At 43.1% G+C, this 16,223-nt stretch overlaps 1 protein-coding gene across 3 annotated transcripts in view; it reads left to right on the top strand.

Annotated features, from left to right (window-relative positions):
• Positions 1-432: 432 nt before the first annotated feature.
• si:ch211-191a24.3 (tensin-3) overlaps positions 433-16,223 on the top strand; it is a 103,109-nt gene continuing 87,318 nt past the window's right edge. For all 3 annotated transcript variants that reach the window (XM_036978553.1, XM_021604524.2, XM_036978552.1), the window contains exons 1-5: positions 433-558; positions 4,570-4,734; positions 4,897-4,947; positions 5,140-5,262; positions 5,955-6,019. In XM_036978553.1, the coding sequence (XP_036834448.1) occupies positions 4,585-4,734; positions 4,897-4,947; positions 5,140-5,262; positions 5,955-6,019 (389 nt within the window). In that variant the 5' untranslated portion in view covers positions 433-558; positions 4,570-4,584. The remainder of the gene's footprint in view (positions 559-4,569; positions 4,735-4,896; positions 4,948-5,139; positions 5,263-5,954; positions 6,020-16,223) is intronic.

Genomic DNA, 16,223 nt, shown 5'->3' with positions numbered 1-16,223 from the left:
TGGTTTATTGTTGCTCTTTAATTATTTGTTATTTTTCTATTTTCTTATTTATTATACATTTTTTTACTTCAGTTTATTCTAGTAAATACTTTCTTAAAACATATTTTTCTTAACACTGCATTGTTGGTTAAGGACTTGGTTATACCGCCTGGTATAGAGGTCCTACACCTGTTGTATTCGGCGCATGTGACAAAATATACATTTATTTGATTTGATTTGATTTGCTCCGGAGGTAGTGATGTGACTAAGTAAGAAAGTAATAAAGGCCATGCACAGCACGTACGTTGGCACACACACACACACACACACACTCACACACACACACACACACACACTGAATCAGCAGCAGTCAACAGATATCATTACTTGAAAAGGCAGGGGCAAAGTGCAATTTAAACCAACTACAGTAAATCTCTCTCTCTCTCTCTCTCTCTCTCTCTCATACATAGTCTCCACCCCTACACCGTCCCAACCCTTTCTCTCTCACACACAGTAGACACATAAAAGTGCAGTAGATATTCTTTGGGGATTTCACAGTTGATAGCAGCCCACTATTAGGTAAGCCTCTCTGCTTTCTCGTGTTTGTGTGCATGTGAGTGCAAACGTGTGTGTGCTGTCTCTGTGCAGTAAGCTCTCTCCCTCTTGTGTTAACTAAGACTGACTCAGTGAGGTGGAAGTCATGATAAGCTGCTCTTAGTAAAAGTGTTTTAGCTACCTACTGCTCTAAGCCGGCGGTTGAGGAGTTCTATTTCAACACTTGAATTGACCATTGATTTTCCCCATTGGAGTTCAGTTCATTTTGTGTAATGACAAGTGGAATTGAGATGGAATTGATCCAAATCTTTTTTCTTATTAGATAAAGAGAAGAAGTGAATGATAGAAAGAGGGGATTCAGACAGTCATAAACCACACTTTGGTGTTAAGATATGCAGAGGGATAGAAAGGGGAAGAAAGACATTGTGGAGCCTCAAGCCTCAGACACAGTTGGCACATTGCTTGAGCATTTCCAGGGCCATGAAGACTCATGGGTAATGATGTTTATTGGTGAAGTGGAGACTAAGAAGATATTATACTGGGTTGTCTCTTGTACTAATATTAAAGGGGCCAGGCTGTGGGATTGAGGTTCACTGCTAACTTGTGCTATCCATTAAAGAAAGAAAAGAATAGACAAACGGAGAAAGGACGTCTCTGATACATTTTGGGACACATTCCTCGCAAACGTGAGGTAAAAAACATCTAATTAGACATGGTTAGTTTGGTTTGTGGACTACTCTACACTGAGAACACCCTGTGTGTCAATCGCTTTTTTCTCAAGTAGAGCAGAGACAAATATAGGAGGTACTGGTCTAAAAGTGTTCAATAAACAGACAAGTAGTGTTAGAACTGAGGCTTGGCTAATGTAGTTAGACTGAGGCATTTGCCCGTAGTATTGACATTGCCTGGATATTGGTGTTTGAGGGAGGACGAGAGTGTTTGTAATTTATCATCTCTTTGACATCATCACTGGAGGCAGTGATTCCGTCTGATGTTGTCATTACAGGACACGTGTGACATCATCAGCATTATGTAGGGTCCTCAGCACTGTATGCTAGTCAGTCTGTCTGACTGATGTTGTCTGATGTTGTTATCTAAACACACACAAGTTCCACTAGGACTGTACGTAGGGCCCAAGGACAGGGCAGGCAGCCAGTCAGCCAGCCAGTCAGTCTAGCACAGGTTCCAGCTGGATATGTTGAAAATGTAAAACAACCTTTATTGACACAATTACATTGTTTTACATAGAGAGAGAGGGGGGGAGGGGGTGATTGAGAGTGAGAGAGACAGAGAAAGAGAGAGATAAAGAGAGAGAGAGAAGCCCACACATACACTACCATTCAAAAGTTTGGGGTCACTTAGAAATGTCGTGCATGTGTGTGCCGCGTAGGTCTTTTATGTGTGTGTGTGGGTTTAAGGTGTTGCCAGTCTTCCTCACTTTGGCATGGCAGAGTTGTCAGAGTGTCTGTGGAGACTGTCGCCGGGCCTGGCAGCAGCATGCACCACCTCGTGTTCTGGTGAAATTGACTGTAACAATGTTTACTCTGCTGCTGTATCCTGATCACATGGTCAGGGTAAAATAAAGGTTGGCCCAGCCACCTGACTCACTCTAGGCCCTGTCTCAGTCTGGCCCTTCCTGCCTGTGTCTGTCTCTGTCTCTGTGTCTGTGTGCCTCTGTGTGTGTGTCTCTGTGTCTGTGTGTGTGTGTGTGTGTCTCTGTGTCTGTGTGTGCCTCTGTGTGTGTGTCTGTGCCTGTCTCTGTGTCTGTGTGTGCCTCTGCGTGTGTGTGTGTGTGTGTCTGTGTCTGTGTGTGTCTCTGTGTGTCTCTGTCTCTGTGTCTGTGTGTGCCTCTGTGTGTGTGTCTGTCTCTGTGTCTGTGTGTGCCTCTGCGTGTGTGTGTGTGTCTGTGTCTGTGTGTGTCTCTGTGTGTCTCTGTCTCTGTGTCTGTGTGTGCCTCTGTGTGTGTGTCTGTCTCTGTGTCTGTGTGTGCCTCTGTGTGTGTGTGTGTCTCTGTGTCTGTGTGTGTGCCTGTCTCTGTGTCTGTGTGTGCCTCTGTGTGTGTGTGTTCTGTAGATATGTTGTAACATGTATGTAAAATATTGTTACATGCAGGTCTAGAGTTCAGAGGCAGGATGAATGGGTGAGTTTATACAGCCAGAGCGGTGTGAGAGGGAGTTACTCTAAAACACTTCTTATTTCAATTCTAATCACTCTCACTTTTACAAGTTTTGCATCTGACATATTCCCAGGTCAAACAATTATAAACATGTTCAGATACATTAAGATAAAGACAGATAAACTGTTTTCAGACATGAAACTATTGCTGGCTTTGTTGAGGAAGAATTAGCATGGACTGCAGTATCTAATGTGAATCACTTCAGAGAGTGAGTAGGTAGGTACAGGAGTGTCTGGATGACTTCATTCATGTTTTGGGCACTCGGCAGACATCATCATCCTTCCAGACACAGCCTCATCCACTTCTGCCTCGACTGACTGGAGGTGTTTGTGTCTGTCTGTCTGTCTGTCTGTCTGTCTGTCTGTCTGTCTGTCTGTCTGTCTGTCTGTCTGCCTGCCTGCCTGTCTGCCTGTCTGCGTGCGTGTGTGTGTGTGTGTGTGTGTGTGTATGCATGACTGAATGAGAGAGTGAGAGGTTATGGAGGGGTTATGACTAATCTGTTACATTAACTCTAATCTTTTCATTTGTAAAGTCGTGATTCCACATTCACCGAGCATGACTTCCAGTCAAAGGATTTAAGACTAAAGAATTAGCTAATACGCATGACTAAACGTGAAATCATATACAGAAGGATTTAAGACTAAAGAATTAGCTAATACGCATGACTAAATGTGAAATCATATACAGAAGTAGGATCTTCATTTGAGCCAGTTTGCTACAGCAGCAAAATAATTCTGCAGCAACAGGAAATGTGAATTATTATGTTGATTATAATTAATGGACATTTTTTTAGGGGTTGATACATTTTTCATCTGACATTACAAAGTGGAAATTTTAAATTTCAGAAGCCTTTTTAAACCTCAAATACACTACAAGGAACTACAAGGAAAATTCTCCTGCAACAGGGTGATCAAATTAATATCCTAAATCTGTACCGCTGTGTTGGCAAAAAATGACTTCCCATTAGCATTGAGTTTCTGGGGGCATAATGTCTCAAACCTCAGTCCTGTGTGTAGTGAAGGTCTGCTGAGTCAAAGTGAAACACTCCTGCCATGTAGGTCAGTCTGTTTGTAACTGATGTGCCAACCTGCCACGTAGGTCAGTCTGTGTGTAACTGACGTGCCAACCTGCCACGTAGGTCAGTCTGTGTAACTGATGTGCCAACCTGCCACGTAGGTCAGTCTGTGTGTAACTGACGTGCCAACCTGCCACGTAGGTCAGTCTGTGTGTAACTGATGTGCCAACCTGCCACATAGGTCAGTCTGTGTGTAACTGATGTGCCAACCTGCCACGTAGGTCAGTCTGTGTGTAACTGATGTGCCACCCTGCCACGTAGGTCAGTCTGTGTGTAACTGATGTGCCAACCTGCCACGTAGGTCAGTCTGTGTGTAACTGATGTGCCAACCTGCCACGTAGGTCAGTCTGTGTGTAACTGATGTGCCAACCTGCCACGTAGGTCAGTCTGTGTGTAACTGATGTGCCAACCTGCCACGTAGGTCAGTCTGTGTGTAACTGATGTGCCAACCTGCCACGTAGGTCAGTCTGTGTGTAATTGATGTGCCAACCTGCCACGTAGGTCAGTCTGTGTGTAACTGATGTGCCCACCTGCCACGTAGGTCAGTCTGTGTGTAACTGATGTGCCAACCTGCCACGTAGGTGCGGCCCAGTGAGTGGTAGTGGTCTGTATGTTTAACCCCCTATTATTATATCTCGGTAGTTTTACAGTTTTTTTCTCTCTCTCTCTTTCTCTCTCTCTCTGTGTCTCTGTCTCTCTCAATTCAATTTGATTTTCAAAGGTGCTTTATTAGCATGGGAAACATATGAAATAAACAATCACAAATCACTCTCCCTCTCATCAGTCTAATATCCCAGTCATGGAGGAGGGATACAGAATTGACCTGGACTACATCACGGAGCGCATCATCACCGTATCCTTCCCCCAGGCATGCCCTGACCAGACCTACCTCCAGAACCTGCGTGACATCACACAGATGCTCAAATCCAAACATGGCCACAACTACATGGTGAGGAATGGAGGGGCTATAGACCACTAAAAGTGGTTGTCTTGCCCATACTATACACCCATCCTCATCATTGTCTTCCTCTTCCTCATCTCCCTCATCCCTCCATCAGTAGTTATTGAGCTACAGAAAAAATGGTCTAAAATGTGTATTTTATTTCCCTAGGTGATCAACCTCTCAGAGAAGAATGATAGCCTGACCCAGATGAACCCAAAGGTGAAATGAATACTGTAGCTGTTGCCTCTCTGTGTGTACTAGTCAAGACCACTGAGCTAAAGACTAGCTTGGGGAGCTAACAAAAGCCTTCAGATCTCAAGAAAGGTTATTAATCAAGGTTACTGTGTGCGTGTGCATGTTATGTGTGTGCGTGTGCATGTTATGTGTGTGCGTGCGTGTGTTTTGTCTCAGGTGTTGGACACGGGCTGGCTAGACCTGCTGGCCCCATCCATGGAACAGATGTATGGTGTGTGTAAGACCATGGATAACTGGCTCCACTCACACACACAGCATGTTCTGGTCATGCACTGTCAGGTAGGAATCACACACACACACACAGACACACACACACACACACACACACACACACAGCATGTTCTGGTCATGCACTGTCAGGTAGGAATCACACACACACACACACACACACACACAGCATGTTCTGGTCATGCACTGTCGGGTAGGAATCACACACACAGACACACGAAGAAAAAGTAAACACACATATTATTATTAACATGGTAACACTTTATTTGGATAGTGCTCTACAGACTATCTACAGACTAGTAACACTTCAACTAACTATCTACTAACCCTAACCCTAACGCAAACCCTAACCCCTAACCCCTAAGCCTAAAATACAGTTTTTACAATTGAGGACCGGCAAAATGTACTCACTTCTTAGACGTTTTGCTGGTATACTATTCTTGTGAGGACTTCTAGTACTCCCAAGTATAGTAAAATACACACACACACACACACACACACACACACACACATACACATACACATACACACACACAGACACACACACACACACACACACACACACACAGACACACACACACACACACACACACACACACACACACACACACACACACACACACACACACACACACACACACACACACACACACACACAGGCTTATTAGACACACCCAACACTTCTACCTCTCCTTGCTCCTCTTTTGACCTCCTGACCTGTGTCTTGGCTCCGGCCCCTACAGGGTGGTCAGGGCAGAGTTGGGGTGATGGTGGCCTCCTACATCCACTTCAGCAGCATATCAGCCAGGTAACACTGATGTTAACAATATCACTTTTACTGAAATGTATCCAGGGGGAGCTAGCCTTAACTTCAGGGATTATGGGCACTGACCAGCCAGGCTAGTAGTCCGCTATTTCTAAAGCCCGGTTAACATTTGGGTAAAAAAAATCTATGCCTTGAGATGTTTGATATGTCACTGGCCTGGCAAGCCCCTTCACTCTGTAGCCCTTCAGGCTACATCTTGTGTCCTGAAAACATATTTACCAGCCCTCTAGTTTACCGATTTCTAGTTCACCGAAGGCAAATCTGTAATCCGGAATACTTTACTAGTCATTGCGGGTTATAAAATGTGTGAAAATAAACGTTTATATTAAACTTTTATCAAGTGTACCGAATTTACTCCGTATCTCTCTAAATGTGCGTTGCCATCTGGGATCAAGTGGTAATCTTGTGTGGCAACTACTATGGAGTATGGGGACTAGGGTGAGCTTCAGAAATGTGGATTTAAATGTTCATTTTATCATACTTCACACATTGTATAAACTGTACTGACTGGTAAGGCATTCTGGATTATAGATTTGCCTTCTGTGACTGAGAAAGTTTATTAGAAATAGGTCAATCAGAGGGCTGGTGAATATGTTTTCGGGATATGGGATATAGCCTTCAGCAACAGGAGCCTCATGTGTACAGATCTCCCGGAGTGACGATGCTATGGCCTGGCAGGCTAGTTTGGCACATTTTTTTCTAGCCCAGTCTAAAAAGTGCAAGCCTCAAACATTCCTGGCATATCTTGCATTTGTCTCCTCTTTGATCAAAGACAGTGTCCTGGATAAGCCTACATATCAGAAGAGAAGAAGATAGCTTTGTATGATTATCAGGATCAGTTTTCCAAAAAAACATGATTGATTACCCATCTAGCTATCCGAATCCTGAAAGGAAAGAGAAGCCACGTAGAATTAATGTAGGGTAAAGCACAGTGCTAAAGCTAGGGTAAAAGCCATACTAAAACTGTATGCTAATACTATACTATACTAAAGCTATAGATGTAGGATCTTCATTTGAGACAATTTGCTACAGCAGGAAAATAATCCCACAGCAACAGGAAATGCAAATTATTATGTGGATTATAATTAACAGACATTTTTGTAGGGATTTATACATTTTTTGTAAGTAGAAATCAAGTCTGAAATGTCAAAGTGGAAATTACAAACTTTAGAATTAAACCTAAAATACACTAGAAGTTTTGCATTGCAGGAAAGTTCTCCTGCAACAGGGTGATCAAACTAAGATCCTACATCTGTACAGTGTCCACCTCTCCTCAGGAATGCAGAGAGAGGAGGGTTTATTACTAACATGGCTTGTATTGTTTCTAATGTAATGTTTCATATGAAAGATAACCAGCGACACAGTTATACTGTATAATAGCTTGAAAAGGATCGGGTCTGTATTCATAAAGCATCTCAGAGTAGGAGTGCTGGTCCAGGATCAGTTTTGCCTTGTAGATTATAATGAATAGACAGGGGGCCTGAACCTAGTTCAGCACTCCTACTACGCTGTATGAATACGGGCTCTGATGGACAGTCATTCAGTCAGTACGAGACAAAGGGCAGGAAAGTTGATTACAGAGACTTTGAAATGTATACTGTTACCAACCATTGTATAGATTTTGGGCAGGGATCATGTTGCCAGGGGTTACCTGTGTAAAGGGGAGGGGTTAACTTAACCCATGTAGAACCAAATCAAATCAGATTTTATTGATCACGTACACAGTTTAGCAGGTGTTGTTGCAGTGAAATGCTTATATTCATTGTTCCTATCAATCAATGCAGTAAATGTCAAACAAGCACACAATAATCAAAATTAAAAGATTATCACAAATTTAGTTCAGCAGTAGATACTATATATAAATATACTGAACAAAAATATAAACTCAACATGTAAAGTGTTGGTCACATGGATGAAATAATTAGATCCCTGAAATGTTTAAAATTCACAAAAAGTTTATTTCTCTCAAATTCTGTGCACAAATTTGTTTACATCCCTGTTCGTGAGCATTTCTCCTTTGCCAAGATAATCCATCAACCTGACAAGTGTGGCATATCAAGAAGCTGATTAAACATTATAATCATTACACGTGCATGTTGTGCTGGGGACAATGAAAGGCCACTCTAAAATGTGCAGTTTTGTCACACAACACAATGCCACAGATGTCTCAAGTTTTGAGGGAGCGTGCAATTGGCATGCTGACTGCAGGAAGGTCCACCAGAGCTGTTGCCAGATAAATTAATGTTCATTTCTCTATCATAAGCCGCCTCCAGCTGTCACGACTTCCCCTGAAGTTGGTCCCTCTCCTTGTTCTGGTGGCGTTCAGCGGTTGACGTCACCGGCTTTCTAGTCACCACCGATCCATGTTTCATTTTCGTTTTGTTTTGTCTTCATTATACACACCTGGTTTCCATTCCATAATCAGTGTTCCTTATTTAACCCTCTGGCTTCCCTTTCTGTTTTGTGCGTGATTGTCGTTGTCATGTGGTTTTGTTATTTTGTGCTCTGGATATTTGTGTTTTTCCTTGTTGGAACGTTGCTTATATATGGAGTAAATTCTCTGATTATTACTCATACATTGTACCTGTGTCCTGCGCCTGACTCCTGCTTATCCATTCACCTAATCAGTGACACCAATGTCGTTTTAGAGAATTTGGCAGTACGTCCACCCAGCCTCACAACCGCAGACCATGTTTGAGACCAGCCACCCATACGTATAGCTGATGAAAATGTGGGTTTGCCCAACTGAAGAATTCCTGCGCAAACTGTCAGAAACCGTCTCAGAGAAGCTCATCTGCATGATCGTCGTCCTCACCAGGGTCTTGACCTGACTGCAGTTCGGCATCTTAACTGATTTCAGTTGGTAAATTCTCACCTTTGATGGCCACTGGCACGATGCAGAAATGTGCTCTTCATGGATGAATCCTGGTTTCAACTGTACTGGGCAGATGACAGACAGCGTGTGTGGCATTGTGTGGGCAAGCGGTTTGCTGATGTCATTGTTGTGAACAGTGCCCCATGGTGGAGGTGGGGTTATGGCATGAGCACGCATAAGCTACGGACAACGAACACAATTGCATTTTATCGATGGCAATTTGAATGCACAGAGATACCGTGACGAGATCCTGATCCTGTCATTCATCCGCAGCCATCACCTCATGTTTCAGCATGATAATGCACGGCCCATGTCACAACGATCTGTACACAATTCCTGGAAGCTGAAAATGTCCCAGTTCTTCCATGGCCTGAATACTCACCAGACATGTCACGCATTGAGCATGTTTGGGATGCTTTGGATCGACGTGTACGACAGCATGTTCCAAATCCCACCAATATCCAGCAACTTCGCACAATCATTGAAGAGGAGTGGAACATTCCACAGGCCACAATCAACAGCCTGATCAACTCTATGCGAAGGAGATGTGTCCCGCTGCATGAGGAAAATGGTCACACCAGATACTGACGGGTTTTCTGATCCACGCCCCTACCTTTTGTAAGGTATCTGTGACCAACAGATGCATATCTGTATTCCGTCATGTGAAATCCATAGATTGGCGTCTAATGAATTCCTTTCAATTGACTGATTTCCTTATATTTTATCTGTAACTCAGTAAAACCTTTGATGTGTTTATATTTTTGTTCAGGGTAGTGTGTAGACATTATTAAAGTGATCAGTGTTCAATGATTATGTACTACATAAGGCAGCATTCCCAAAGGTGCGGGGTAGAGTACTCAGTGGTACCCGGCTAGTGACAGTGACTAAGGGGCAGAGTAGGATACTGGACAGAGGGTAGAGTACTGTGCAGAGACCGTTTAGTGGTGGCTGTTTATCAGTCTCTCGGTCCCAGCTTTGATGTACCTGTACTGTCTCCACCTTCTAGATGGAAGTGGGGTGCACAGGCTGTGTTTCGGGTGGCTGAGGTCCTTGATTAACTTCTTGGCCTTCCTGTAACACCAGGTACTGTAGATGTCCTGGAGGGCAGGCACCACCCTCTGGAGAGCCCTGCGGTTGCAGACGGTGCAATTGCTGTACCAGGCGGTGATACAGCCCAACCAGATGCTCTTAATGGTGCATCTGTAGAAGTTTGAGGGTCTTAGGGGCCAAGCCAAATTATTGCGCCTTCTTCACCACACTGTTGGTGTGAAGGGAACATTTCAGGTCCAAAGTGATGTGCACGTCGAGAAGCTTGAAGCTTTTGACCCTCTCCACTGCGGCCTCTGCTGACATTGAGGGAATTATTATTTTCCTGTCACCACTCTGTCAAGGCACTCACCTCCTCACCTTCTCTATGTAGGCTGTCTCGTCAATTTTGGTAATCAGGCCTACCACTTGTGTCGTCAGCAAATTTGATGATTGTGTTGGAGAAGCACATGGTCATGCAGTCATGGGTGAACAGGGAGTAAAGGAGGATGCTGAGCACGCACCCATGTGGGGACCGCGTGTTCAGGACCAGCGTGGCGGAGGTGTTGTTTCCTAACTTCACCACCTGGGGTCGGCCCTTCATGACGTCCAGAATCCAGTTGCACAGGGAGGGGTTCAGACCCTTGTGAGGGTTAACACACTTGAATGTCTTACTCATGTCAGCCACGGAGCACATAGTACATTTGAGTGGCGGGGTACACGTCGCCGGCTGCGTGTTGTTTCTTCGAAGCAGGGGAAGAAAGCGAGGAAGCGAGGTGTCGGTGTCTGTGACGTGTCTGGCTTTTTTTTTTAAAGATGTGTTTGTCTGGAGTCCCTGCTACATGCGTCTCGTGTCTGAGCTGTTGTATAGCGACTCCACTGTCTCTGTACTAATGTTTTGCCTCTTTGATTGCCTTACGGAGGTCATAGCTGGTCTGTTTGTACATGTCAATGTTCCCAGTCACCTTGCCATGGTTAAATGTGATGTTTTGCTTTTTCAGTTTTGCACAAATGCTGCAATTAAGTTTGGATTTAGTTCTAATTGTCACAGTAAGAACAACGTTCCCCATGCACTTCCTGATGAACTCAGTCTGTAATGATGACGCCGTGAGTCAAGTAGCAGGTGCATGAAAACAACAAACATGAACCAAGCCAGCGTAACAGAAGCGAGGTAATATGAACACAGGTGCAATACCAACTGAGGAATGAACAAAAGGTAGGGACCTATAAAGGGGAGGTAATGAGGTCCAGGTGTGAATCATAACGATGAGTGCCAGGTGTGTGTAATGATGAGTGCCAGGTGTGCGTAATGATGAGTGCCAGGTGTGTGTAATGATGAGTGCCAGGTGTGCGTAATGATGAGTGCCAGGTGTGTGTAATGATGATTACCAGGACTGGTGGTTAGTATTCTGGCGGTGATGGCACGCCGGAGGGGATGAGCAGGACTAGACATGAAACAGTCATCAAGTCACTGTATACTTCAATATTATTCCCAGAGGCGACCCCAAAACATTTCCCAGTCCACGTGATCAAAACAATCTTGAAACATAGATTCCAATTGGTGAGACCAACGTTGAACAGTCATTACCCCGGGTGCTTCCGGCTTTAGTTTCTGTTTATTGGCGGGGAGGAGCAGGATGGAGGTGTGGTCAGATGGAGGGCCTTGTAGCCATCCCGGAAGGGAGAGTGGCAATGGTTAAAAATTTTCCTGCAGCGAGTAGCAAAGGAAATGTGTTGATATAATTTTGGGAGTGTTTTCCTCAGATTTCCTTTATTAAAGTCCCCAGCTACAATAAATATAGCCTCAGGATATGCAGTTTCCAGTTTGCGTAAAGTCAAGTGCAGTTCCTTGAGAGGCGTCGTCTCTGTGTCGGCTTGTGGGGGAATGTACAAAACAGTGACTTTAACCAAAGAATTTCTGGTCCAATTTCTGGTGAGTGATTGCCAATCTAATGTTCCAAATATATTTTTGGCTGTAGGTAATAGTACTAGAAACATTCTGAGCAAATAATGCAAGAAATAACAACAACAAAATCCAAATTCTGTCAAGTTGGCTAGGAGCTAGAAACAGGCGACTGTGTCTGTCAACGCCATGCCTACATACATATAGAATATACTGTAGATGCCTACATAACATGTAGGTATGTACAATGCCTTCATAAAGTATTCATACCCTTTGACTTATTCCACATTGTTGTGTTACAGCCTGAATTCAAAATGTATTAAATTGATTGTTTTCTCACCTGTCTACACACAACATTTCATAATGATAAAGTGAACACATGCTTTTAGAAATTTTTGCAAACTTATTGAAAATGAAATACTGAAATATATAATTTACATAAGTATTCACACCCCTAAATCAATACATGTTAGAATCCCTTTTGGCAGCGATTAAAGATGTCAATTTTTCTGGGTATGACTCTAAGAGCTTTGTACACCTGGATTGTACAATATTTGCGCATTGTTCTTTTAAAGGTTATTCAAGCTCTGTCAAGTTGGTTGTTGATCATTGCTAGACAGATAATTTGATGTCTCGCCATAGATTTTCAAGACGATTTATGTCAAAACTTTACCCAGGCCACTCAGGAACATTCAATGTCATCTTAGTAAGCTACTCCAGTGTATATTTGGCCTTCTGTTTTAGATTATTATCCCGCTGAAAGGGGAATTTTTCTCCCAGTCTCTGTTTGAAAGCAGACTGAAACAGGTTTTCCACTAAGATTTTGTGTGTGCTTAGCTCTATTCCATTTATTTTTATCCAAAAATACCTCCCTATTCATTGCCGATGACAAGCATATCCATAACATGATGCAGCCACCAGCATGCTTGAAAATATGAAGAGTGGTACTCGGTGATGTGTTGTGTTGGACATAAAGTTATAGTTAAGTTAAAGTCATGTAGTCTGAAACATATGAGATTCTCCCTAAAGATAAAACGGCTTTATGCTCTAACTCTGCTTCTGTGCAGGCAATTTTCAAAATTCCTTTTGCCACGTGTTCAGGGTCATCTGTACCTCTACAGATATCAACATGAAAAGATTGAATGGTCCCCTTAATATCCTAAAGGGGAAGTATGAACTTTACCATCAAATAGGGCTGAAATCCCAAAATGTGCAGGCTTAAATCATCACAGAAAGGGAAACAAATGGCATCAACCTAGTCGCTAGGCCATGCCGAGTTCAAGGAGATGCCCCCATCTACCAATAGGTGCCCTTCTTTGCGAGGCATTAAAAAACCTCTCTGGTTTTTGTGGTTGCATCTGTGTTTGAAATTCACTGCTCGACTGAGGGACCTTAGAGTTAGATGTATGTGTGGGGTACACAGATGAGGTAGTCATTCAAATTCATGTTAAACACTATTATTGCACACACACAGTCCATGCAACTTATTATGTGACTTGTTATGCAGATGTTTTATTCCTGAACTTATTTAGGCTTCCAATAACAAAGAGGTTGAGTACTTATTGACTGAAGACATTTCAGATTCTCATTTTTACGTAATTTGTAAAACAATTCCACATTGACATTATGGGGTATTGTGTGTAGGCCAGTAACAAAATAAATCTACATTTAATCCATTTTAAATCCAGCCTGTAACACAACAAAATGTGGAAAAAGTCAAGGGTTTTGAATGCTTTCTGAAGGCACTGTAGCTATCATATAATATTAAATACACTTTATAAATCCCACAAGAAAAATGTGGCTTTGTCACCAGAAGACAGAGCAACAACAAACACTTACTTACATCAGAGACACAGAGATAGGCCACTGCTGGCTGACAAAACAAGCACGACTCATGGCTTCCACAGATTCCCGTCAAACCAATCATCTATAGAGCCTTTGGAATCTTTAGTTCAATATCAACAGACAATTTTTTGCTGTGATGAAATATTGTTGTGCAATACTTCCTGTCATTATCTGATACATATCTACAGTATATCATCTGAGTTGCTTTCTGTTTGTAGTTCTGTCCTCTGACATATGTGTGAGGCTGTGTGTCCTCCTAGGACCAGAGTTGACTTTAATGTTTGTGTCCCAAAATGGCACCCTACATCAGGGATGGGCAACTCAAGTCCTCGGGGACCTGATTGGTGTCACACTTTTGCCAAAGCCCCAGCTAACACACCTGACTCCAATAATCAACTAATCATGATCTTCAGTTTACAATGCAATTAGAAGAATCAGCTGTGCTTTGCTAAGGATGAAGAAAATGTGTGGTCCCTGAGGACTGGAGTTAATCATCCCTGCCCTACATAGTGCACTACTTCTGATCAGAGCCCTATGGGCCTTGGTGCACTATAGAAGGAATAATAGGGCACCATTTGAGATGCAACCCTGTGTGTCCTCCTCAGTTCACTTTAGAGTGTCAGTAATGTCACTGAGAGATAATGGAAGGGTCACAAGATGGGAAGAACAATTGCAGGAAAGGGGAAGTGTTTATTTCCAGTGTGTGCATGCTTTTTGTGAGTGAGTGTGTGGGTTTTTGTGTGTGTGTTTGTGTGGGTGTGTGTGTGTTCCCCCGTGGTTGTCATCTGACTCTCTGTAGTGATTGTTAAATGATGATAACATTCCTCCTGCCTCTGTGTCAGCTTCCAAATCTCTACCCCAGTGTGTGCGTGTGTGTGTGCGTGTGTGTGTGTGCGTGTGTATGTGTATGGATATAGCTAGACTAGAGAAAGGAGTGCAGTATGGTGTCTATATACAATACAGGAGTGTATTGGTTCACTGCTGTGGTGTCGGAATATGTGTCTGGCCAGCCAGGTGGCTGTACCGACTCTGATGTATCCCGAGTGAGCCATGTTTCTTTGAAACAAAGACAGTTACAATCTCTGATGTCTCTCTGGAAGGCAACGCTTGCTCGGATTTCATCTACCTTGTTGTCAAGAGACTGGTGACGTCACTTGCTCTGAGACCTTGAAGTAGTGGTTCCCCTTGCTCTGCAAGGGCCGCGGCTTTTGTGGAGCAATGGGTAACGATGCTTCGTGGGTGACTGTTGTTGATGTGTGCAGAGGGTCCCTGGTTCGCTCCCGGGTATGGGCGAGGGTCGGTCTAAAGTTATACTGTTACACATAGTCACTTTCTTCTATATACATGTACGTACATATTACCTCAATTACCTTGACTTACCCATATCTTTGTAATTGTTATTTTTTCCTTTAGTCTATTTAGCAAATTTTTCTTACTTTTAAAAACTCTGCATTGTTGGTTAAGGGCTCCTAAGTAAGCATTTCATGGTAAGGTCTACTACATCTGTTGAATTTGGCGCATGTGACAAATATGATTTGATTCGATTTGAGACTGATGCATTTGTTTACTGTGTTCTATTGTCCTACAGTGCCTTGCGAAAGTATTCGGCCCCCTTGAACTTTGCGACCTTTTGCCACATTTCAGGCTTCAAACATAAAGATATAAAACTGTATTTTTTTGTGAAGAATCAACAACAAGTGGGACACAATCATGAAGTGGAACGACATTTATTGGATATTTCAAACTTTTTTAACAAATCAAAAACTGAAATTGTGCGTGCAAAATTATTCAGCCCCCTTAAGTTACTACCTTTTGCTGTGATTACAGCTGTAAGTCGCTTGGGGTGTGTCTATCAGTTTTGCACATCGAGAGACTGACATTTTTTCCCATTCCTCCTTGCAAAACAGCTCGAGCTCAGTGAGGTTGGATGGAGAGCATTTGTGAACAGCAGTTTTCAGTTCTTTCCACAGATTCTCAATTGGATTCAGGTCTGGACTTTGACTTGGCCATTCTAACACCTGGATATGTTTATTTTTGAACCATTCCATTGTAGATTTTGCTTTATGTTTTGGATCATTGTCTTGTTGGAAGACAAATCTCCGTCCCAGTCTCAGGTCTTTTGCAGACTCCATCAGGTTTTCTTCCAGAATGGTCCTGTATTTGGCTCCATCCATCTTCCCATCAATTTTAACCATCTTCCCTGTCCCTGCTGAAGAAATGCAGGCCCAAACCATGATGCTGCCACCACCATGTTTGACAGTGGGGATGGTGTGTTCAGGGTGATGAGCTGTGTTGCTTTTACGCCAAACATAACGTTTTGCATTGTTGCCAAAAAGTTACATTTTGGTTTCATCTGACCAGAGCACCTTCTTCCACATGTTTGGTGTGTCTCCCAGGTGTCTTGTGGCAAACTTTAAACGACACTTTTTATGGATATCTTTAAGAAATGGCTTTCTTCTTGCCACTCTTCCATAAAGGCCAGATTTGTGCAATATATGACTGATTGTTGTCCTATGGACAGAGTCTCCCACCTCAGC

This window comes from Oncorhynchus mykiss, chromosome 5, assembly GCF_013265735.2.
Source record: "Oncorhynchus mykiss isolate Arlee chromosome 5, USDA_OmykA_1.1, whole genome shotgun sequence".
In the NCBI taxonomy this organism is placed as follows: Eukaryota; Metazoa; Chordata; class Actinopteri; order Salmoniformes; family Salmonidae; genus Oncorhynchus; species Oncorhynchus mykiss.
This window is presented reverse-complemented; position numbering and strand designations above follow the sequence as displayed.